This window comes from Alternaria viburni, assembly GCF_023758015.1.
Source record: "Alternaria viburni strain BMP 2772 chromosome Unknown scaffold_4, whole genome shotgun sequence".
Taxonomy (NCBI): domain Eukaryota; kingdom Fungi; phylum Ascomycota; class Dothideomycetes; order Pleosporales; family Pleosporaceae; genus Alternaria; species Alternaria viburni.
This window is the reverse complement of record NW_026055773.1, coordinates 1640649-1664406: the sequence shown is the minus strand read 5'-3', so window position 1 is coordinate 1664406 and position 23758 is coordinate 1640649. Positions and strand designations below refer to the sequence as shown.

Below are 23758 nucleotides of genomic sequence, written 5' to 3'. Positions count from 1 at the left end.
TGCCGCTCAACGTGTCAGAAAATTTGCGATGTATGCAATTGGCTCATCATCAGCTGGATGTCTGTGGTCTGATATACGAAACTGATGCTTTGACCAATTCTGCCGTGTCTGAAAGTAGATTAAAATGAATCACTGGGGGCTGCACGATGTCTGCGACTTGTTCACGGAAGATGATGAGCGCGTTGAATGATCGGTAGAGGAGATTTGGTATTCCGAAAGTGCAACTAAGTCCAAACAGGCTCTATGCCGCACCAAAGTCGAAAAGCGCCTTGAAATGATACACCTAACATAATCTACATGAAGGGGTATTGCGGTCTAACTGCGCTCACCGCCTCCGTCGTTCGTCTATCATCGATGATGGTACAATCCAAACAGTTTTTGGGTCGAAAAGGTATTATAGAAAGGTCATGGCGTGTCGATAGGATGGTATAAACGTTCGAGAGGTGATACGCTTATTTGGTCTCGTTCTGGAGGAAGGTGATCAAGTCGTTGCGGTCCTTGGGCTTCTTGAGACCACCGAAAGCCATCTTGGTTCCGGGAATGTACTTCTTGGGGTTCTCGAGGTACTCGAACTGTGCTTCGTCAGCATGCATGCCCACCACATAAGCGTCTTCTTGTGGTATAACGTACGAGAGTCTCGTTGCCCCACTCAACGCCCTTCTGCTTGTTGGCGTCGGTGTATGAGAAACCCTCAACCTGGCCGGACTTGCGGCCGAAGAGACCGTGTAGGTTGGGGCCGATCTTGTTGCCCTCACCCTCCTTCAGGGTGTGGCACTGCGCGCAGCGGGTCTGGATGTTCGTTAGACTACGTTCGGGAGACGTGTACGGTGGCGTTGAGGCCGGCTCGGTTTGTTCGTACCTTGAAGAGGTTGGCACCCTTCTTAGCATCGCCTGAGAAAAGTGTTAGCTATATGTATGGTGACAAAATTTCTGTGCCCAGCCAAACAATCCGCCACCGTCCGCCCTTTGTCGCAAAGCTGCCACCTTGCGCTCACCGCTTCTTGAGGTGTCAATTATTCGGTCGGTACACCGGGAATAATTGATTCCTCACAGGAGTCGGATATCGATATGCGCGCAGGCTCAATGGATAGCAGATGATGGTCGACAAAGTTACAGACGGCCGATGACGTCTAACCGGTGTCAAGAAAACGTACCCTGCTCGAAACCCATTTTGAAGATGTGGTGGTGGTTGGGGTAAGAGTAAGTGTTGGTGGAGGTGGAGTGGTGAAAGTCAGGTTAACTTTAGGCGTGACTGAGAGGTTGTGAGAGAGAAAAGATGGCCAAGTAGGAGTTGAGAGGCTTGAGAGAGTTTTAAGAATCTTGCCGTTAGCCGCGACGAAATGACGGGCCCAGGGCCCTGACGCGAGCACGGGTCACGGGACTAGCCAATCAGGCGACAGGTATAACTCAGTAGCAAAAAGTGCTCGGGTGGAACCGGTCCGGGATGGCAAACAGGAATCGCGATCAAATGGCGGTGCACTCGCCGCATCTGGTCTTGTTCCTCAGCCAACTTGCCGTCGCTACTCGGAGTACTTTCGCGCCACGCCGTCAATTACGATTCAGACTATCTCGCAACTTACTCGGCAATCTCGCATGAGGCTTGTGGGATGGTGCCGTCACCAAGTGCTGCGTTGGCTGCTGCGAGTCTTTTTAGCACTCGTGCTGCCGTCAATCATCGTGAAGAATTTCGCTCTTCTTTCCTCCGGTGGTAGAATAAGCAGCGTCTGGCCTATTTCGTTGCCCTGCAGGACGCTTCTTCCCTGCTTTCCCTGGCCCGAATTCGATATGTGAAGTCTGTACAAGGGTCCGCAAATCGATGTGACATGCCCACTAACCCGCGCACCTCCACGCACCTGGTTCCCTAACATGACGGGCCAGGGTCATGAATAACGTTCTCTGTTATCTGCACAGCAGCACATTACTATTTCAAGCGCCGGCCAGGATCGACACTATTCTGCCCTCTTTGCAAACAGCCTTCTAGTGTTGGTCAGTTGCACTTCAGCCCCAGCTTGACGGTTGACATCATCGTGCCCCGCCACACCTCGACCGACCGGATGGACCAGATTCCGGGCATTCTATACGCCGATGAGGACTTTACCACATGGCTGATACTCGGCGCCAGCAGAGGCATAGGGCTAGAGTTTGTCAGACAGCTGTTAACTAAGAATGAGCGCATCATCGCTACTGTGCGGGAGCCTTGGGCCGGCCATGCCAGCGGTCTGTGGGGACAAGCGGGGAGCGATCATGGCCGATGCCAAATGTACACATGCGACATATTGTCAGAGCAAAGCATAGAGGTGTGTGCTGTTGACGATGGCCTTGTCATTCCAGAGGGAAACTAACTGGCCATCCGCAGAAATTCGTTGCGCAACTGGCCATGATACCGAACCTGAAGATAGACTACGTCGTACTAAACGCAGGAGTGCTAAGATACCCAAACGTAAGTCCGACATTGTTGACAGCATGCAAGGGAGCCGCACTAACCGATGTAGAGGGCCACTGAGCTGTGAGTCTTCCTTTACCGTTGCCGTTACGCCTTGCTGGTTATGGCTAAAGCGTGCATTTCCAATAAACGACAATCAATCTGAAGTGGCTGAAGTACTGGAAATTAATATTTTCTAGGTCTTTCGACGAGTTTGCCTTCCATTTGCATACCAACACCATTGGGCCCATCATCACAGCGCAAAAGTTGCTGAAAACAAACATACCAATTGGCACCATTGTCTTCATGTCTAGCGACTCGGGCTCGCAAGGTAACTTCCGGGAGATGGAGGACGGGTTCGCTGCATATGCTGCGTCAAAAGCTGCACTCAATATGGCAGTAAGGCACATGGCCGCCGAGTTGAAGAGAAAAGACGATGATACCATCATCTTGTGCATGCACCCGGGAGAAGTCGCAACAGACATGGCGAACGTTCAGCTACCGTGGGAAGTCCAGGGCATAATCACACCAGAGGAGTCAGTGATGAAGATGATCGAAGTGATCAAGAGCAAAGGCATACAGCACAGCGGCACTTTCTGGACGTATGAGAATAAGGTCAGTCCCTCACACCCCACCCGCGGATCAATTACTGACATCGGCTTAGCCGTACGTTTGGTGACAACTGAACATACTCGCAATGTTTACGACTCTCATATCCTTGCATACCCTTCGCAAAATCTCCGCTAGGCAGTACCTATACCCACATACTAGAATGTATATGAATTGTTGTTTCATGACCTTTGCTACCGCACCCTTTCCGATGAATCTTCCATACCCGTCGCCGTGGTCCATTTCCATCCACCACAGCCTCTATCAAGCAATCTCACCGACCATCCGACGAACTTCGTCCGTGTCCCAATCCAACCTCTCAGAACCAGCAGGTAAGCTATAGTCGACCAGAATCCGCACCGGCCTGCTTGGTTTCGCTTTGTCCTTCTCCACCCTGCGACTCTTCTGTGCGCGCCGTGCCGCCTCCATGACATGTTGTATCTTCCTATCGGACTCTCCGGCCACATATTTGCTGGCCATGTACGCCTGAGACTCTGATGCTGAGAGGCCAATCACACCAGTCTGTGTGATTACACTGTCTTCGCGTTTCTGTCGCTTCCGGTGGTGGAAGTCTTTGTCTTCGTCACGCTCACTCTCAATGATGACAAGAGTCGGAGACGAAGACTTGGTAGGTGGGGAAGACATGGTCTTGTTGTTGGGCGCGGCACTGGCTTTCAGGTACCTCCAGAATGAAGGGCAGCCGCATACACCATCTTGTTCTGGGTTTCGGGGACACTTGCGTTTTGCCATTTTGGTGATGGGCTGTCAGTATGTGTTAGACCGTGTCAAGTGTGAGCTCACACGGAATTTGTGTTGTTATTGCGATCGAGGCTGGTAAGGACAGAAGCTGGAGAAGAAGACGTGAACTCATATTTGATGAGGCTATGGCCAGTGGAGGTCGTCTGTGCGTGTACAATGGCGGTGACGTTACGCAACAACTTGAGGGTGAGTGAACCTCTTACTGTAGTAAAGCTGAATGAGAAGCTGAGGCAGGATAGACGTAACCAGTAACTTCACCTGGGTATATTCGTCGAACCTCGAGTCTAATAACAGAGCCCTTAACCCATCATATCAATATCATACAAACCCTCTACAAGAACATCTACCACAATTTTCCAACAACCCTTACTGCGATCTTCACCGCAACCAACGTCCCCACCGCCAAAACCCCCACTCCAATCCCTAACGCCTTCAGATTTCTCATCTCATTGCTCAACGCCACCTTCTTCCTCTCTCCAATATTACCCAAATGCGTCAACGTATCATACTGCGGGACATACTTGAAGTCAAACGACGTCTCCGTCCCTGCCAACCCCCACTTCGCCTTCACTATCAGCGTCCAAAAAATCTCTTTCGCGCGGTCGATCCGCCTGCGATCTGCATTGGGAAACAAGCGGTATGTGTAGCAGTAAAAGATGAAGAAGAGACATTGGCCTGCCATGAGAGACCAGTAGTACGCGGAAACGCGTTTCAATCCGAGTCGGTCGCAGAGGGCGTTGCCATTTAGCCAGCGGGCGCTGGCGGTTAGCATGTCTGCTGAAGAGAAAGTTGGTGGCTCTTCTTTCAAGGCGTAGATGATGTTGTTGGCCATTGTTTTGGACATTTCGGAGGGGTCGACTTCGTGGTAAAGCAGCGATTCCATGATGGCTTTGGCTTTTGTTGGAGTGGATAGCCATTCGTCGGGTGTGCCCATAAGGTAGCCGATGTAGCGCCATAGGGCTAGGTAGTCGTCGATTTCTTGTTTGCGGAGGAAGATGCCTTGGCGGGGGAAGCTGAGGTAGATCAAGGTTGAGGAGAAAGTTCCGATCGTGGCGATTTGGTCCAGGTCATTGATTGGTATTCCCCATTCTTCCACGTTGAAGTAGCTTGGGCGTTCTTTTGCAAGTTTCATAATGCGCTGCCGGACCGCGGCGTGTAGGAAGCGGACGCGTATCGATGAGGCGAAACCTTCTCCACCTGGTTTAAGTCCATCCAGTGTCCGCGTACATTGGAGGATGTGCTGTGTAGTTTCAAAGAGTCTGCCTCTTGCGACCTTTGTGCTGAAGCCTCCAGTTCTTGCTAATGTCTCCACTACTCGCGCAGCGCCCATGCCACCTAAGAGTGACTGAAAAGTGAGGCCAGTCAAGGCGGGTCCGCCATATCGATAGAACACATCCTGTCCTCTTGCGATCTGTTCCCAATCCACCCAATCCGGTACGGTGTGCACCTCGCGCCACAGTTCGGCAAGCTTAGGATCGGAGTCATGATTCTCTTCCAGCAAGGCGTAAAGATCCCTCTTGGGCACTGGCAATGGCTCTTTTTTCTCTTCTTCGGTGCCCGGAACTGATGATAGCGCGGCGCGGTTGCTATCGTTCCTTGGCAGAGCACCCTTGTGCGGTGGCGAGATGGCGTTCAAACGATCAAGACATTCCTCTGCTAGTATATCGTACGAAAACTTCATAGGCTTCATTTGCTCCGGTGTAAGATGTTCGGGCGTCCATTCGAATCGGTATCCCCAGCAGCTGATAGCGGTTAGTGTGCGCCATCGATTTGTCTTCCGCTTCTGGACGTACTCTTTAGTGTTGGCCGTTCGCCTCTGGAACACATTTGGCATAGCCATATTCAAGTAAATGAGAGCGTAACGTAGATGAACGACGTCGATACCGTCAAACACCCAGATATTCGACAAGAGATAATCATTACACGATGTACGGCGAAGATGGTCCGTCATATGATACCGAGGCCCTAGCGCGCATGGGTATGAGGGGATCCACTTCCATTTTTGCCGGGATCGCCCCGGGATCGATCTTGCGAGGAAACTGCCACGGGAGAGTTGACTGTCGAGATAGCGTGAAGATGCAGGAGGCACTGACGCATGTTCGTTGATGTCACCACTCCGTCGCGTACTAGTGCGGAACAGATTTCGAAGCCGCAAGAGCGAGCCGGTTCCGACATAGCGTCACACCTAGTGCTAGGTTAAGCAGAACGCACCCTTCATACCAACGAATGCTACAAGTACATTATTTGTGATAGCCACCATGCCGCCGACATGCATCTTAGAACGTGAATAGCGGGAGCCTCTCCACAATCCAATACGTGTAATACAGTGCCGCGACTTGCTTTGACGGCGTCCCCAACGTACTATTGCTCACGATGGCCATGCCGAAATCACCAAACCAGAAGAGCCCGCAGCTGAGCAGGACCGCCGCAACACCAAATGTCGCACAATTCTTGAACTTGTACATAACGCATATCAAGATGCCGAGCAAGGTTTTCAATCCAGTCAAGCCAATCCACACAAGTAGAACGATAAAGATGGCAGTACCGAAAAGGCTTCCGACATCGCCATCGCCTTCTTCGACTGTGGAGTGGGTGTCAGTCTACCTTGCACACGGATGAAATCTGCGAAACTTACAGGGAAACTCGTAAAAGGCATATATGGAGAAGCACGACACCACTACGAGAGGGATCCCCCAAAAGGATGTCGAATTACTCCAACCAGGATGTCCAATGCACATGCGATGTATGTGGATGATATCTATCAGAGCATGGAGGACGATTTGCATTCCCGCAAGTATGAGCAGGGGACGAGAGCCCTTGGTGCGTGCCATCGTAACGCCAGAAAGGATGATCGATATGAGCGATGAGAGTGTGACCACGGCGATATTCCAGCGTTCTTTTTCCAAAGCCATCCACGGGAGCAAAGGTCTTCTGCCGAAGAAGTGACAGAGGATCACATAGAAGGTTAGGCCATGGGACACTGCGCCGAGGACTCCATACGGTATGCCGTAAACTTCGATGTGCTCTCTGAGGTTCTTCGCGTCTGTGGTTACGAGGTCTCGGGGCTCGGGGCTCGACATGCGAAGGTCGGTCGGTAATGCGTCTGCTGCGAATGTAAGATAGGCTCCAACGAGTGCCATGGTGAAGAGTTGGCGGTGTCGTATAGTCATCTTGAGAAAGCTTGACAGTTTGCTGCCGAAGAAGAACGGTAAAAGCTCAGGATAGGATAATTTGGGGATAACTACTAGACAATGGGAGGATGTACGCACATGTTCGCACTGCCGTAGTGCTCTTTATGATATGCTGTATGAGATTGTCGCCGAATTGCCATCCCTCAATAGCACGACTTTCACCGAAGGCGCACCGCGACCTGCACAACGTTCTACATTTGGGGATGAGGTCAAGGACGTTGTAGCACACCGTTCACATTAGCGAAAGCCTTCCGTTGCTTGGGAGTAATTTCCGGCCAATGGAAAAAGCCATTCGAGTCAGCCGCAGTTCTCAGCCTTGTAACAGCTACCGTCACTTGTTCAGCAGCCGCTCGGTTTGTCTGCGGAGAATTTTCCAATCTCGTCTGTACATGGGGTGAAGCTGAAAAGGGTTCGAATTGACGAGAGCTGGTCGCAGGAAGCGAGGTGTTGTCTTGGCTTTGGGGGCCGAAGCAGTACAGCGACGAAGCTGTTGTTCGGTTCATGGGATGCAGGGTAGGCTGAAATTCGCTTGAAGAAGCAGGGACTCGAGGGATGTCAAGAGTAGCAGAATATAGTAGAATGGTAGAGCTTTATGAGTAAGAAGAATGAAAGACAGGCTCAAGCTGTTCGTGTAATGCGCCAGGTAAGGAAGAACCGAAGATATAAAGGGAAGAGATCATCGGGATTATCGCATGAGCTCTTGCAGGTACTGTTATCATTGCCAAGCAGCAATGTTTGTATCGCTTTCCGACTTCCCAAAAATATTGGGTATGAGCCTTGAGGGTGTTGTCATGCGATAGGATGAGGCTCCTGCTCCGGGAGTAGCGGCGACGTGAGCGGATATTTAACCAAGGAAAGACGTAGAAACCTTTTATTCGTTATTATCGTCGACTTGACGCATTGAAATGATCCGTATTCAAGTCTGTGACTGTGATGTTAGTGTTAGAGTGCATGTTAGTCGCCCGCCTGTGGCAAGAGGTGAAGGCCCGTGCGATAGCCTAAGGAACTTCAGAAGGAAAGCACTATCGATACTCAAACACCAACAACCATGAGTTGCCACAATTGCGCCAGAACGACGCTGAACCTCTTCATCCGCTCTTTCGTAAATACCGAGCAAATCCTCGCTGCTCGACGACCGCTACTCCGTCCGCAACAATCGCGGTTCTCGACCGATGCGCGCCGACTACGCAAAGTAGGGCCTATAATACCCACCGCGGAACCACAAACAGCGGAACCGAAAGAGGCCGAGATAGAAGATGCTCTCACGGGAGAGTTTGGTCAGGAGAGAAGGCGCGAGCGTCCGGCTTGGGCTGTACAAAAGGAAGCGCTGAAAGAGAAGCTGGGAGGCGAGGCATGGAGCCCGCGCAAGAAGCTGTCGCCCGATACCATGGAAGGCATACGGCACCTGCACAGCACACAACCCGATAAATTTACCACACCCGTCCTCGCGCAACACTTCAAGGTCTCGCCCGAAGCCATCCGCCGCATACTGAAGAGCAAGTGGCAACCTTCCGACGCAGAATACGAGGCCAGGATGGAGAGATGGAACAAGCGCGGAGAGAGGATATGGTCGAACCTGGTAGAGATGGGTGTCAAGCCACCGAAGAAATGGAGAGAAATGGGTGTTGGTCGGGCTGAGAATGGAGAGGCGCCCAGGTGGAAGTCAAGAGAACGGAATCAGGTGGACGTTAGGGACAGCGTCCACGACGACTTTAAGGACTATGTTCCGGACGAGGAGCTTATACCGACTGTGGGCAAGTCTGGGAGGTCGAAACCGACGACTAGCCGTGTGCCTCTGTTCGAGAGACTATGAATGGAAGAATCTTGGCACGCGCAATGCTCACCGCAACCAAACGTTATACAAACATCCGCTATTGGGATAGACGTCGTTATCTTACGAGGCACCGCCTTGATCAAAGGCTTATATGTTTACTTGAACCTATCGCTTCGCCTACATAGCTGCAATCAGTATCGTGTCTCGCGAAACATACGATCAAATTGCACGCCAGCCAGAAGGTACTTTTTACTGCATGAGAGACCAGCACTTCATTCTGACACTGCCTTTCAGACAGTTGCCCACAAGCTGGAGATCCCAATGCTTCTAAACCTCAGCCTTGCCTCGCCTCCTCTCAGCCTTTCCAGCACGCCACGTGAGAGTGCGGGGTATAGTTACTTAGGCGCTGGACAACGGGATCCCGTTTTGACAAAATGGGACGTTTAAAACGTAGTTCAGTCTGTGCTACATGACATTGGCTCCCTAGTGTGGAGGGTGTCTACCCTGACATCCGTCAAGCCACAGATCTGCCCGTGTTAGTGGCCTCGAAGCTGTGACCAGAATGTTGGGTGGCATGGACGACATGAGGCTAGCTACATGTATACAGCTGGCTAGTGGTGGTCCCCAGCTTCAGGCCTCTCGCATGCACTCTGGGCTAGGGGTGGTCCCCAGCTTCAGGCTTCTCGCATGCACTCTGGGCTAGGGGTGGTCCCCAGCTTCAGGTCTCTCGCACGCACTCTGGGCTAGGGGTGGTCCCCAGCTTCAGGCCTCTCGCATGCACTCTGGGCTAGAGGTGGTCCCCAGCCTCTCGCACGCACTCTGGGCTAGGGGTGGTCACCAGCTTCAGGCCTCTCGCATGCACCCTGGGCTACTCGATGGCCGCTTACGCATTTCCCAATTTGGTGAGATTTGGAGCAACCCTAGCCGGTGAACTTTGACCGACTGCTGCGGTCTTGCAAATTTAGTATGGGCGCTAGCGCGGCATGGCAGCCAGCTGCCATGGCGGGTAACCAATGGCTCCCTTCAATGATCGCGATTAAGCCACCGGCGTAGACTCTGATCGTTGAAGGTCGCGCGATGGCTGTATTCTTCGCAATGGCTCCAGAAAAGCAGGCCACGTTGTCTTGGGACCGTAAATTCACTGCCTCACGGCTCTTGTACACCATGCAGACAGATGGCGCAGGTGGTTCTCCATGACCTCGGGAATGTACTTTGCCGTCTGGAGACCAGAATCTTCTATACTCATGAAATACTGCTCAAATTGTAGGAATTATTGGATTATAATCTTTTGCGAAGCATTGATTGGTGTTAGCAATGAATATTAAACCTTGGGCAGTGAGGGAAGAGGCGCAGCATCCACAAGTCAGCTTTCCAAACTACACCGGCTGATACTACATGGGTTCTAGATGACGGCGATACTGCGAAGTCTCCGAATCCGACGCGGCTACCCAGCGAGTGGAGGACGTAAGCGACTCGGGCTAGTGCAGGACATACACAATGTGGGGTTTACACATGCAGCATGCAGCAAGTGACATTAGGCTCACCAGCATGACACTAACAGGCGCCTGCCGCGTAGTTCCAGGTGGCTCGAGCTTTCTGTTCATGCTGCCCTGTCTAGCATAATCTCAGAATGTGCCTGTGTACAAAAGCCCACGGAGAAGCACATCACATCTAAATATCCTCTATCATTCCCGTACATTACCACCACTGTCACAAAATCACGTTATCAACCTGGTATTGCAATCAACATGGCATGCATGTCTACGTACCTACTCTTCTGGCTATTCTTTTCGGTGAATAGCATCGCATCCCCGACACTGCACGCAGCATTACATCAAGAAGGAACCATGCCCACCAAGCTCCGATCTACCGTCTGGTCTAACGAAGCCATCTTCACCCTCATTGGCGTGTGCGTAGCGGTGGCCGGCATCTTGATCGGATTGGTCTCTTCACCAAAACTACGGCAGTGGCTGTGCAAGCCATTCAAATGTAAGTAACGCATTCAAGCTGCATTTTGTTAGCTTCTGACATGAAAACCTTCCACAGATTTCTCAAAGACCAGACGAATGGAAAGATCACGACATCGTATGGATGCCAGACGACAGTTACAAGAGGAATATAACGAATACCTCAGGTTCAATGATTTTCTGGAGTTGCGAGGAGGAATCACAAGCCCCAGTCAGCCTTGGTAGCATTCGATCATGTAGAAACTCAAAGATGGGGCATTGTAGTCGGAGGAGTTTCGTTTTCTTCCATGTCAGAACATCTATTTACGTCGTGTAGTCACCAGCCAAACATCATAGTACCACCAAAAGGAGCGAAGTGTGACCGAAGACAGGCAGTTTCCTAAACCTCGTACAACGTCTTTCGTACCAAAAAGCTTAAACAAGTGGACTTGCTCGCGCACCGCCACACAATCTATTGGGATAGATGCTTCAGCCACAGAGGAGGCCCTTTTCACTTTCACAACAAATATAGCTGTGTGTGTACGCGTACAAGTAATACATACATTCACACGGCTGATATAACAAGAAAGTTGTTCACTCACCTCCCTTTCCCCAAGACATTATTGCCTTGTCCCCGTTCATCTACTAAACATTGTTTGCTGTAGTTAGGACAATCAAAGCAACCACAAAGAGAAGGAATCCAACTGCACATTGCTAGTCAGTACAACTCTTCAACCACTACTCATCATGTCGTCTAACACCTCCACCGCACCTGCAGCACATTCTCACATCCAGTTTGGCGCTACTCCTCACCGAACACCTATACCGCGATACCCTTCTTCCTATCAACATAGCACTCGTTCCACTCACTCAGCTCACTCCACTCACTCAACCCGATCTGCAACTTCTCCAGCTGGAAACATGTCGCGGTCTTCAACATCAGCCAAACCAGCCCAAGACTTCACAGACATCCTGTCACAGCAGCAGCTGAAATCCATGTCTGATCTCGACAAAGAAGAAGAAGCGCGGCTGGCAAAGACACATCGTGCCAAGGCTGTGAAGATGGGTGTGGGGATTTGTCGGTGGGTTGGGAAGTTGGCTAGTACCAAGTCGAAGAATGAGGCTAGGGGAAAGAAGAACGAGGAGGCTAAGTAGAAGAGGAGGGGTCATAACAGCAGAATGGGGTACGGATGAGATGAAAGCGTTGACATGCACATGTCCACTATACGAACTTCGATTTTACAAGTCATATGTATATGTGAGAATGACTTTTATACTTCATGGATTGGGTGACTTTGCATCGCGAGATAGTTACGGCAAGAGCAGGTGTCAGGTTCTTTCCCAAAAAGACCTGCGTAGTATGTTGTACAGCGACCGTCCTTTTCGACAAAATAACCAGACAAGGAGATCATAACAAAAACAGGGTATGTGACGAAACCAGTACAGATTCAAGAAAACAATATGACTTCTTACTAAACCGAATATACACCGAAAGCAGAAAGGAAATACCTGCAACGACCGGGGAACTCGGGGTATATGTCGTAAAGTCATAAATTTGGTGGGCGCAATGCGAGCCCGTCATCTAGCAACATGACTGGCAAGTAGCGACCGGTGTAGTCGTGACGTGTTTTCTTCATCTCTCCTAGTTCCACCTCGATCGCGGGTAATCATCGTCGTCGTACACCGATCGGGCCTGAGAGTCGAAAGATGCACCCATGCCATTGGTACCGCTTCGTTGGCGGGTGTGCCTCTTGTTGTCAGATTCCCGGCGGCGATGGGGATCATCTGCGGGATTGTGCATGTTGGACGCGTAGTAGTTGCTGGGAATGTCGCGCACCGTGGGATCAGACTGAGTGCCGAAGTTGGAGAAGCTTGGGCTTCGCGGCCGGACGTTCGGGCCACGAGGGGGAGGTGGCTGCTGGTGGTAGTGAGCGTCCGTAGGAGGAGGACCCCACGGTCCCTGACCGGCATTCGATTGCGCGCGTCGACGCTTCTCGTTGGCGGAAGTATCAGAGTAGGTGCTGGAGCTCATGTCTTCGGTATAGGATTTTCCGCCACCAGGAGCGGCTGAGTAAGGCTTGCGCTCCCGCTCGATAGGTACGGATGTAGACATTGGCTCATCTTCAAAGTCCATTGGCCTCACTTCGGGCCTCGAGGAATATGGACTACGTTCGCGTTCAAGACTGGGCCCTGGGGGAGGGGCTTGGGTCTTGGGCGGCGGCGGTGGGAAGGTAGGTGCCTTACGAAGCGGCCCAACACCCTCAGCGGACAAGGCTGCAGCGCATCTTTGCTGCGCGTGTAGGTTCTCGATGGTCGGGAACATCCTACGAGGAAGTTCTTTCGGGAACCGTTCCTTCCGATCGTCTGCGTTGCTGATCGGCATGTCCAAGATGGCCTTTACTAATCGTTCGTACTCTGTGTCGGGATATGCCTGGATCATGGTCGTCATCCATTCCTGGAAGCCTTCGGGAGTAAGCGCAGGGATGTAAGGCGCTTCTGCGGGATGTTCTTGGATGAGATGGTGCTGGCATCGCATGTCGCGGTATACTTTGGAAAGAGCGGAATACGAGAGGTCTCCAAAGATGGCTGCATATATTAGCATGTGTTGAGAGCATGAGCATGCGCCTGCTTACTTTGCCATGGATAGATTTCATCTTTGAGCTTGACCTCCTCATAGAACTTGAGCATCTTGGCCGGGGAGATGACCAGACTGTGCTTGGGTTCGTAGTCTTCGATCTATATTGTCGTTAGCGCATGATCTCTCCGTCATCCTGAATACGCACCAAGTGCAGAGCCAGTCCACGCAAGAGCTGGCCAAGGCGAGGCAAAGGCTGACCGTCTGGCTCGAACAGTCGCTGCCACATCTTCTCGATCGGGGTATAGTCTTCGGTCATCATCCTGGGCGCGGGGCCCGGTCGCGCAGATGGCCGTTCTCGCTCTACTGGTGCGCTTCGCTCAGGACGCGGGGTAGGCAGGTCGCTATTGCCATCCAGCAGTGGGTCGCGATACAAAGGGTCGCGCTCGGGAGACTGCTGGCTTGGAAAGTCGGTGCGCTTTGGAGATGGCGGGGTGTACACGTCTCGAGGCGGAATCGAGTTGGATGTCGACACTGGCGAGGGCGGGACCCATTGCTGCGGGGAGACGGGAATGTTTTGTGCTTGTGTAGCACCAGCCATGCCGCTTGATTTGATCTCGTCCAAGACGGACCTCTTCACTTGCTCCGTAATCTGAGCAATGAGATCTGGGTCGACAACGCGCGCAGCATCAGACTTGTCGAAGGCATGTCCGATGGCATTCTTCAGTGGCTGCTGGATGGGCTGCGAGCCACTGTCGAAACTGCGGCGGTCCCAGGCAGGACTGGAGTCACGAGGCTGAGAGTCGGAGGCATTGGTGCCAGTGCGAGACTTGGGTCTTGTGCCATAGTCGGGGCTTCTCCCGCGGTCGTAGTATTGTTTGTCAAAGGGCGATACGTAGGAAGCGTGGTGAGGGTCGGGTTGGTCGCGGTAGGCCATGCTGGAGCCCAATGGCAGGCGCTCGGGAGCCCCTGCAGTATGACGTTGCGAGGTGAGAGTTGTCGAGTAGGCGACCGTTTGTGGAGCGCAGCGAATAGGTGCTGCTGCTATTGCAGAAATCCCATGCACGCGCGACAGTGACAGGTTGCTGGAGAGGACTAGCAAAATGGAGATGTGGGCACGGAAGAAAGAAGACGTTGGCAGAAAGGCTGTGGTGACAAACACGGCTCAGCCCGGTGGATTGCGGGCTTTTCGTTTTCTAAGGCAGCGATACCCTGGGCAGAGGGAGTGTGAGGAGGGCAACAAGCAGCAGGTCGGACAAGCGTGTCTTGAAGGGGGTTTGACTGGCTGTGAAAGGCCATGTTCTACGTGCAGTGCCGTCGACGTGCCGCACCGCAGGCTGGGTGCAGGGCGACTGCTGCGTCATACGCAGGCCTGGGAATAGCAGGACGTCATCACGTCTATTTGCAGTCGACCCCAGCCGAGGGGCAGAGACGGGCAGGATCTTCAGGACAGGCAGAGGATCTTCAGGAGCAGAGGATTGGGGCATAGGATTGGGGGCACGATGAGCGCGGACTGGCGGTAATTATGTTTGTTTGGTTTAGTAGTCGTCATTTCTAGCGCACGTTGAGCGCGGTAGCGACAGCTGTCAGTGACGGCGATGTTCCGCTCGTTTGCATGCCTTTTGTTTCAACAACACGGCGCTGCCAGCTGCTGGCCACTGCGCGCAGGTCACGGCATGACAGTCAACCCATTCATCCCCGTCTACCTTATGAGAAACAGCGCAAAAGGGGTGCCGAGCCGGTGGCATGAGGACGCCTTATCAGACGGCCGGCTTATGCGCATCGGGGCGGTTACGGGCTCATACAAGAGGAGCCGAACATGTGTACTACAAATAAAGCAAGTTAAGATACTGCATTGATATTCGCGCTGTACGTGTCTATACTCTCGACTAGCATGAATAATAAATTCTTTTTGCTTTCTACTGTGTATTGTACATTGTAGTACTGTAGGTGATCTGTTCAAGTTCCCACAGTACGGTGCCGGTGGGGCGCGAGTGACGAGCAGTGAGGCGGCTGAAGTGAGACAGTGTGCGTGAGAACAGGCGCAGAACCAGTGAAGCAGCACAGCATGCGTAGGCGCCAGTTATCTTCATCTTGCCTGTCCACGCGTTGCAGCGGTCTGTAACGCGCCAGGCAGAGTCAGCAAACAGAAACACGAGGTCGAGCAGAATGGCAGATAGATGACAAGTGACAGGTACCGGGATGGATACAGGGCCTGCAACTATTTCCAGCTGGCGAGGCAGTCCCTGAACATCTTTGCGAGGCGGCCAAGATTATATTAAGTCGGTCTGCGGTGAGGCAGATGCGGGCTAGTCGCTAACGGCGCCGGAGCCCCATGCATACAAGCGCCCGCTGGCCCAACACGCGACGATCGACGGCTGCGTGCAAAGCAACGGGTGCATGAAGCTCAACACGCGTCTTTGATGAGGGCGCGGGAGGCTACTTGAGTGCCTGTGGTGTGTCGCTGGGTGCGCTGATAGCGACAATGCCGTGTGGGCGCGCCGTCAGTGGCAGCGCCGAGTTGGGGCGCGTGCGATTGGCGGAGTGCCGTGACCCCAAACCCGCTAGCGTTTCAGGCTTGGAGCCATGGCAAAAGGTGTCTCCGCGCTCGCGCTGGCCCTCAGCAGACGACGGGATCATCCTCTGTTTCGAGCCCGCGTCTTGTTTCTGCCCTCGTCGACCTCTCCGAGCCAGCATCCCGGGCGCCCGTGTACGCCGCAATAAAGAAGCCCGAAACCCCCATTCCACAAAGACAAGGCCGTCCGCCCGCAACCCACACCAACTCCACGCCGCCGGAGACCTGCATCTAACACCGCATCCTACATTCCGCAGCGCCCTCTGTTTACGACCCTCTTCTATCCTGGCACGCGTAGCAACCATAATGCATATATGAGATAGCGTGAACAGACCGACCGCCCGACGTACGACCAACCGCCCTACCTCCTACCTAATTAGTCCACCACTCTTGAACATCGAACACCCGCACACATGGCCATGCTCGCCGCAAAGTCTCCGTATCCCGCGCCCTCCATGAGTGGGAGTGCCTCGCAGTCGTCCGCCCAATACAACGGCGGCCTCTCCGGCTACCGCAGCCATGCCTCAAATACACGGGCCGAGCAGTCCATGTTTGCTTCTCCCACCGAGTCAGAGTTCTCGGAGATATACGACGCTCCCGACGCCATCAGGTAAGGCTCACAGCTGTCAGCCACATGTTCATCACTAACATGGACAGACATTGGGACGAGGACAAAGTTGGTGACTGGCTGAAGCGTATCAACTGCGCCCAGTATGTCGAGCTCTTCAAGCGTATGTCACCAAGCCCATCATGCTAGCGACCACTGACATCCCCAGACAACCACATCAACGGCGAGAACCTCATGGAGATGGACCAGACCCACCTCAAGGACATGGGCATCAAGAAGGTCGGCGACCGCGTCCGCATCGGCTCGCAAGCCAAGCAGCTGCGCAACAAGGAGTACAAGAAAGCCTCAAGACGCACATCAAATAGGCAATCGCTAGCCACGCTCGACAACGCCGCATACACTCCGCCATCCTCTGGCTCTCCCCGCCCGCTCTACTCTGCACGATCGAATCCTCCCGTCTCCAACTCGAATCCCGTCAGCTCGCGGACCGAGAAGCGCATGTCGAGACAGATCATGAACTCCGACCTGAGCAGCTTCGCATACGGTGCCAAACCTCCCTCGCGTCCCGCGTCTCCTCTTGTCGACCAAGAGACCCGGAACCTTCGGTCACAACGGCAGGGAGGAATGAACAGCCCCAAGGAGCTTGGCAACAAGACATACGGCGCGCATCCCCTCAGTGCTTCCAGCAGCTCCGTCAACATCGCTTCCCAGTTCTCGCGCAACCAACGCACTACACCCACCGAAACACCACAGACAGCCCGCTTCGCCCACCACGTTCGTGCGAGTCCTAGCGTGGACAGTGCCACCAACAGCGCCATCTTGCCACACGACAAGGCGCTAGTCCGTGTTATCTACGATGGCGGACGCACCTCAGTCGTGAACATCGAAGGCTGCAAGACGGCCGAGGAGGTCATGCTGAAGACCCTGACCAAGGGCCACCTCAACACCGCCCATGTCAAGAACTACTGCTTCTACATTCTCAACAGCCCAGAGCCAGACCCATCGCTATCTGAACGCTTGAGTGACATCGAGCTCTTCAGACTCGTCAAGGATGCCAACAGACACGAAAGAGGCCGGTTAATACTTCGCAAGGTTCACGCTGGTGAGCCGGATGAAGACCAACTGAAGGCTGCGGCTGGCATCTACGCGCAACAGAACTTCCAGCAGAGTTCCACCGTCTACGTACCGTCAAGCAACCGCAGCCAGATCAAGATTGAGAAGCTCACGGGCGAGTCGCTTGCTGCTGTCAGCTACCCTCTATCACCAACATCCGCGAGAGAACGAGAACGCCACATCAACTCAACAGCCCAGAATCTGGAAGGACCCTCTGATCCAAACAGGTCACCAGTCTTCCAAGCTCGTGCCCGGAAACTAAAGCAGTTCTACGGTGCTCGACCTCCCAGCGAGCTCATTACATCCGACCTGACCTCCTACTTCCCTGACGTCGGAAAAGATGAGATTGACAAGACCGTCCGCATGTCGATACGTCGCTCTCACCGACTCAGCCGCGCAGCCTCGCGTCTATCGATGGCATCCAACTTCAGCGTTGCTTCCAGCCTGAAGGATGCGCCGCCACTACCATCCATCGCCGACACTTGGCTCCAAGGTGGTGCTCAAGCCCGCCCACTTCGCCCACTTTCGGTCATGCGACTTGGTCTGCCCAACCAATCTGGGTACCGTGACTCTATGGCATCTTCTGTTCTGGAACCTCTAGACGAGGAGTCACCTCTCGAACCCAACCGAAAATCATATGTGTCGTTTGGTGGTGAATCGGATACCCTTGCCATTACAGACCCGGAGGGCAACACCACTCTACAATCCTACTTCGACGACGGGGGTAGCAGCCTTACGGGTAGCAGTAGCAGCAACACCGAGAACGGCGACTCACTCAACAAACGCCTTTCTGAGGCCATTGCTGAGGATGGCGAAGAGTCAGACGATGAACTGGCCGAGTATCTCGAACAGGACTCCTGGGACAACGTCAAGTACATGAAGGGAGCTCTCATCGGACAAGGTTCTTTCGGCAGCGTTTACCTTGCCCTACATGCCGTCACCGGTGAGCTCATGGCCGTCAAGCAGGTCGAGCTTCCTTCTGTAGCTGGCGCCTCCCAGATGGACAGCAGGAAGACAAACATGGTGGAAGCCCTGAAACACGAGATCGGCCTGCTACGAGAACTCAAGCACAAGAACATCGTGCAGTACCTTGGCTCCAACTCAGATGAGAGCCATCTCAACATTTTCCTCGAGTACGTCCCAGGTGGTTCCGTGGCAACCATGCTGGTGAACTACGGCCCGCTCGGCGAATCCCTCATCCAGAACTTCGTACGCCAGATTCTGACCGGTCTTTCGTACCTTCACTCCCGGGATATCATCCATCGCGACATCAAGGGTGCAAACATCCTCGTCGACAACAAGGGCTCAGTCAAGATTTCCGACTTCGGTATCTCCAAGCGCATTGAAGCCTCTACACTGGGTGGCGGCAAGAAGGGAGCTCAGCGCGTCTCCCTTCAAGGTTCAGTCTTCTGGATGGCACCAGAAGTCGTTCGACAGACAGCCTACACCCGCAAAGCCGATATCTGGTCGCTCGGCTGCCTGGTTGTCGAGATGTTTACGGGAAGCCACCCGCATCCCAACTGCACTCAACTGCAAGCCATCTTTAAGATCGGTGGTAGTGGTGATGCCAGCCCTACCATTCCAGACAACGCTGGCGACGATGCTCGAACCTTCCTGGCCCAGACCTTCCTCATCGATCACGAGAAGCGTCCCAGTGCTGACGAGCTTCTCGCCAGCCATTTCATAACTAATCAGGGTGCATAAACTTTCACATACGGCGCACAACATATTTCTAGCATGGAACGGAGAAGCATCATTGGGAATTTCGTGGTATATCCTGATCATCTAGTGGTCCCCAAGGTGTTCTGTTCTTTGGGAGTTTTTCCCTTTCTAACGCCCTTAACGCTTACATGCGCGAATGATTCTGTACTATACCACTTTTCGATACGCTTTTCTAGTAGAAGGAAAGGGAGGTGCTACGCAGCATGTGCATACGCTGCTGAACTTTTAATGGGTGCTTTGGATGGGGCGCAGACAGTTTGTACTATAGCTGTCTATTAGATCTATCTCGACCCCTTCACAACCACTATCTTCGTATACATATCAAACATTGCTCTAATCCAACGAGTTTGTCTCGACCCCACGTGCTGGCCACGATGACGCGCCTTCCACAATAAAGTTCAGTGGCTGAAGCTGCCACAGTCGCATCACCACAAGCTCTACCCCACTGTCCCAGACTCCATACACACAGGAACGCAAAATCCAAACCACCGACTGTATCACCAGGGAAAAAAACTTGTAGATCGACTGCACGCCTTGCTACATCCCAATCTCCGACCTAATCCACTTCTTATACGCCTAGCTTACTCATATGTGCAGCAACGGAACTTCGGACGTCTTGGCTCAACCCCACATCCGCGCTCACATGCATCCCGCCTGACGTAGTCTAGTCTGGTCCCTCGTTCCCAATCCACTTACAGCTTTGCCCCCCAATCGCGGGTGCGGGGTAAACTTCAGCTACGTGTGGTCACGCGTTTTAGCTGTTTGCCTCGGCTTCGGTTCTTTAGGTAGTTACCTTGGGTTTGTGGATACTTCGTGCTGACGCGTGTGTTTATCGTGAGGTACAGCTGGGCATGGATGGCGGTCCGAATGTGACAAGAGTGTTATTGGTCCGGTAGATGGGTGAGGTAGTTTGTGGGTGAGGGTTGTGCACTTTTTCCGTGTGCGTAACTTCGTATCTATTGTGTTGGAAGGCCGTAGACGGGGCTGGTGTGGGGTAGAGATAGGGTCGTTAGCTAAGGGAGAGTCAGGGTAGCTCGACGCGTTATGGAGCTTGGGTGTTGGTGCGGGGAAAGGTATATGTACTGGAGGTGTCTCTCGGGTTGCTTCAATCCGTCTTCAATTAACCCATCCTGACTGCTCCTTCCCCCTCCCCGAAGCGTCTCGTCCGAACTGTCTCTACATCGAGTGGTACACTACATCAACCGTCCAACATGTCCCTTCCCTCCAAATATAAAGCCGCCATCTACGATGCGCCCGGCTCTATCTCCACCAAAATCGTCGATCTCGACATGCCCGAGCCCGGCGCCGGCGAAGTCTTGATCAATCTCACACACTCTGGTGTCTGCCATTCCGATCTAGGCGTTATGATGAACTCGTGGAAAACATTACCTTTCCCCACACAAGCCGGACAAGTCGGTGGTCACGAGGGCGTAGGCAAGATCGTAAAGATGGGACCTGGAACCGAGAACTCGGCAGTCAAGATGGGAGATCGTGTGGGTATCAAATGGATGGCGGGTATTTGTGAGACATGCGAGGCTTGTAGGGCGGGTATGGACGCTTCTTGTTTCTCAGGAGTAAGTTTTACCTATACCTATGACCAACTTCTGGACTGCGATCACTAATTCGGGTAAACAGAAAGTATCAGGATACTACACACCAGGAACCTTCCAACAATACGTCCTCTCCCCCGCAAACTACGTCACGCCCATCCCCGCCGACCTCGACTCCGCAGCCGCGGCACCGCTTCTCTGCGCAGGTGTGACCGTCTACTCCGCGCTCCGCAAGACAAACGCCGAGTCAGGTGCTTGGGTCGTGATATCGGGTGCCGGAGGCGGACTAGGTCACTTGGCCGTGCAATTCAGTGCCAGGGGAATTGGCCACCGCGTTATCGGCATCGACCACTCTTCCAAGAAAGACATCGTCATGGAAAGCGGCGCTGAGCACTTCATCCCCGTAGACGGAACAGAGAACATGGTCGAAGCCGTTCAAGCACTGACAAACGGTCTCGGCGCTCACTCCGTCGTCGTCTGCACAGCGAACAACATGGCCTACGCTCAATCCGTAGACCTACTTCGTTTCGGCGGCCGCGTGGTATGTGTCGGTATCCCTGAGGGCGACGTCGTACCCATCAAGAGCGCGAACCCTGGTGTCATGGTCGCCAAGGCGCTGCAGATCGTTGGTTCTGCGGTAGGATCAAGGAAGGAGGCGATCGAGACGATGGAGTTTGCCGCGAGGGGTATTGTTAAGACGCATTTCAGGACGGAGAAGATGGATAAACTTTCGGATATCTTCAATGAGATGCATGCGGGCAAGCTGCAGGGTAGGGTTGTGTTGGATATGACAGCATAGGGTGGACGATTGGATTCTTGTTGAGAGAATCGGAAATATACGGCAGTATCATTGAATGTCATCAACTTCACGAATTGCTCAACTGCTCGTGTTCGGTAGTAGCTTTTGTAACACCTGTATCTCCCTTCTAGCGTCTAACAGTTGAACTTATTAGCCTCGGAATATGGCCATCTATTCATCTTCCTAGATTATCCCAGTGGGATACATGAAGCAGTGTACCACGCCCGTTGAGCACCTCAATCTATCCTGCGTGCACGGGCTGCAGCCACACTCATTGAAGTATTTGAATGTAAAGCCGTGCTGCCAGCTTATGTTCGCTTCAGAGACCAGTATCGGTGCGTTGAACAGATCATGGAGCGCGGACGCTGCCATTAGGCCGTCGCAGAACGCGTGTTGTTGTTGTTTGGACTAGCTGAAGTCAGCGTCCTGTTAAAAGGCATGGTCAGAGCAGCACAACATACCTGCACCGTGTCTCGTCTGTCCCTCTCAAGATATTCCGTCCAGTCTTCTCCACCTCCTGTGCTGGACCTTTCATACCGTACCTTGATGTCTGCGCCACCATCCCTCGCACGACGGTATACCGATCCCACCATCTCATACAGATTACATTTGATACTCGGTTCATGCAGTATCCCTCCAGGACCTGTTGCGGGAGCAAGGAAGCAAAGCTCCAGCATAACAGTATGATTTGTGTAATTGAGCGTCTCCAACCCTTCTAGGCGATCAAGATACATCGCGCATGTTGACGGTACGTCGAGTGTGACATATTCTGAATAGCTTGCTAGTTGAGCTCTGTCCGCACCCGCTGCAATGTCTTCGGCTTCGTGAAAGGCGGCGTTGCTGCGAAGGTATACACGCAGATGGCGGACAAGATCGCGGAAGTATACTCCCGGCCGGATCTCGGTATTCAGTAGGTGTCGAACGTTTAGACTGGTTCTGGAGCCGCGGAAGTAGAAGGGCGTTTTGCGAAGCGCTAGGTTCTGGAATTCAGCACTGGTTGGTGAACCCATCACAGCAACGGAGAAGCAGTAGTCCTGCTTGAACGGATTAAGCTCTTCGTGCATGGCTTTCGCGTGCTCGCTCGCTCCAGCGCTGCCAGATTGCAGTCTTCCGTTCACGATCTCGACGTTGGGATGTTCCAGTCTTGGGATGACTATCGGCTTGCTGATGTCGAAGACATGCTCGTAGATATTCTCACGGACCTCCAACGGAAGCGAAGCGTGAATCTCGCTGAGGAGCGGCGCGAGAAGCTGACCGGAGCATTGTTCAAGGTCGGCCTTGATTTGACTTGGCGGTATCAGCGACCACTTCTACGACCATAGACAAACCAGACTCACTTCGTGAAGACGCCTTTCCAATCTTGCAGCACGTTGAGCTTTTCCGATCTGGTGATGCGGGGGACCTTGATTTCATCGGCGATCCTGAGAGGTCAGTGGTAAGCCTTTGAGACAGGCTAAGGCCCATACCGCTCTTGAATTTGCTTGAGCAATCTGCTCTTCCTGAGTCTAGTCAGTAGCGTGTCTAGAAATTGCAATACGGTTGATATACTTCAGGATCGTGCGCTGCCATTGCTCTGTGCACTGGTTGGCATCCATATCTCGCTAAATGTCAATCTCCCGCCGTTGGATCTAGAGCGATCGCTAGCGTTAGTAGCGCTGGGTTGCGAAAGAAGAGATGAAGATTCAAACTTTTTCGACATCACGATGATTCTGGATCAGATACGCGGTCTCCGTTACTAGCGCAGAATACAAAGAGGGGTTCCAGCTCTGTGCGCAACGTTACACAGCGTGTAGCGTGTTGTCTTCCTCCAATAGACTATGTGTTGACTACCCGAAATGTGGGAGCGGAATACAAGACTCTCTATGCCAACCTTTGAATGTTAGCAGCCTTGACACGTTCTCACACTATCAAAGCCAGCAAGTACGACCTCCAAGCAACGGGTCGCTACGACATATAAGCGGTTGGATTGATGCCCTCTTATCTCCTTACGCGTTACAAGGCCAAGCTGACAGAAGATCTGAGAAAGGTTCCGATGATACGAGCCGAAACCACCGTCACGGATGTGACCGGCAATCAAACGATACGCAACAGGGTCGCAATCACGGACCCTCGATCATGTGCGGACTAAGAGTTGATCGGGGCACTAGATGTGCGA

At 53.0% G+C, this 23758-nt stretch overlaps 9 protein-coding genes across 9 annotated transcripts; 5 read left to right on the top strand and 4 right to left on the bottom strand.

The window, feature by feature from the left end:
• Positions 1–452: 452 nt before the first annotated feature.
• On the bottom strand, positions 453–1170 carry J4E79_002833 (uncharacterized protein; the record flags this gene model as incomplete). Its single annotated transcript, XM_049351730.1, has 4 exons — positions 453–572; positions 631–789; positions 860–891; positions 1155–1170. The coding sequence occupies 4 exons, from the start codon at positions 1168–1170 to the stop codon at positions 453–455; spliced, it is 327 nt and encodes a 108-aa protein (XP_049214368.1).
• Positions 1171–2054: 884 nt separating this feature from the next.
• J4E79_002832 (uncharacterized protein) lies at positions 2055–3193 on the top strand (the record flags this gene model as incomplete). The annotated part of the gene is made up of 5 exons (XM_049351729.1): positions 2055–2297; positions 2357–2440; positions 2493–2506; positions 2623–3037; positions 3170–3193. The coding sequence occupies 5 exons, from the start codon at positions 2055–2057 to the stop codon at positions 3191–3193; spliced, it is 780 nt and encodes a 259-aa protein (XP_049214367.1).
• Positions 3194–3295: 102 nt separating this feature from the next.
• On the bottom strand, positions 3296–5630 carry J4E79_002831 (uncharacterized protein; the record flags this gene model as incomplete). The annotated part of the gene is made up of 2 exons (XM_049351728.1): positions 3296–3793; positions 4161–5630. 2 exons carry the CDS (start codon positions 5628–5630, stop codon positions 3296–3298), a joined length of 1968 nt encoding a protein of 655 aa, XP_049214366.1.
• A 2399-nt stretch (positions 5631–8029) lies between these two features.
• RRG9 (Required for respiratory growth protein 9 mitochondrial) lies at positions 8030–8794 on the top strand (the record flags this gene model as incomplete). The annotated part of the gene is made up of 1 exon (XM_049351727.1): positions 8030–8794. The coding sequence occupies one exon, from the start codon at positions 8030–8032 to the stop codon at positions 8792–8794; it is 765 nt and encodes a 254-aa protein (XP_049214365.1).
• A 2828-nt stretch (positions 8795–11622) lies between these two features.
• Positions 11623–11856, top strand: J4E79_002829 (uncharacterized protein; the record flags this gene model as incomplete). The annotated part of the gene is made up of 2 exons (XM_049351726.1): positions 11623–11783; positions 11805–11856. The coding sequence occupies 2 exons, from the start codon at positions 11623–11625 to the stop codon at positions 11854–11856; spliced, it is 213 nt and encodes a 70-aa protein (XP_049214364.1).
• A 487-nt stretch (positions 11857–12343) lies between these two features.
• Positions 12344–14213, bottom strand: J4E79_002828 (uncharacterized protein; the record flags this gene model as incomplete). The annotated part of the gene is made up of 3 exons (XM_049351725.1): positions 12344–13287; positions 13335–13437; positions 13485–14213. The coding sequence occupies 3 exons, from the start codon at positions 14211–14213 to the stop codon at positions 12344–12346; spliced, it is 1776 nt and encodes a 591-aa protein (XP_049214363.1).
• A 2051-nt stretch (positions 14214–16264) lies between these two features.
• Positions 16265–19236, top strand: J4E79_002827 (uncharacterized protein; the record flags this gene model as incomplete). Its single annotated transcript, XM_049351724.1, has 3 exons — positions 16265–16461; positions 16509–16582; positions 16628–19236. 3 exons carry the CDS (start codon positions 16265–16267, stop codon positions 19234–19236), a joined length of 2880 nt encoding a protein of 959 aa, XP_049214362.1.
• A 1229-nt stretch (positions 19237–20465) lies between these two features.
• J4E79_002826 (uncharacterized protein) lies at positions 20466–21603 on the top strand (the record flags this gene model as incomplete). The annotated part of the gene is made up of 2 exons (XM_049351723.1): positions 20466–20828; positions 20890–21603. The coding sequence occupies 2 exons, from the start codon at positions 20466–20468 to the stop codon at positions 21601–21603; spliced, it is 1077 nt and encodes a 358-aa protein (XP_049214361.1).
• A 408-nt stretch (positions 21604–22011) lies between these two features.
• On the bottom strand, positions 22012–23198 carry J4E79_002825 (uncharacterized protein; the record flags this gene model as incomplete). Its single annotated transcript, XM_049351722.1, has 4 exons — positions 22012–22029; positions 22146–22890; positions 22941–23024; positions 23152–23198. The coding sequence occupies 4 exons, from the start codon at positions 23196–23198 to the stop codon at positions 22012–22014; spliced, it is 894 nt and encodes a 297-aa protein (XP_049214360.1).
• Between the last annotated feature and the right edge of the window lie 560 nt (positions 23199–23758).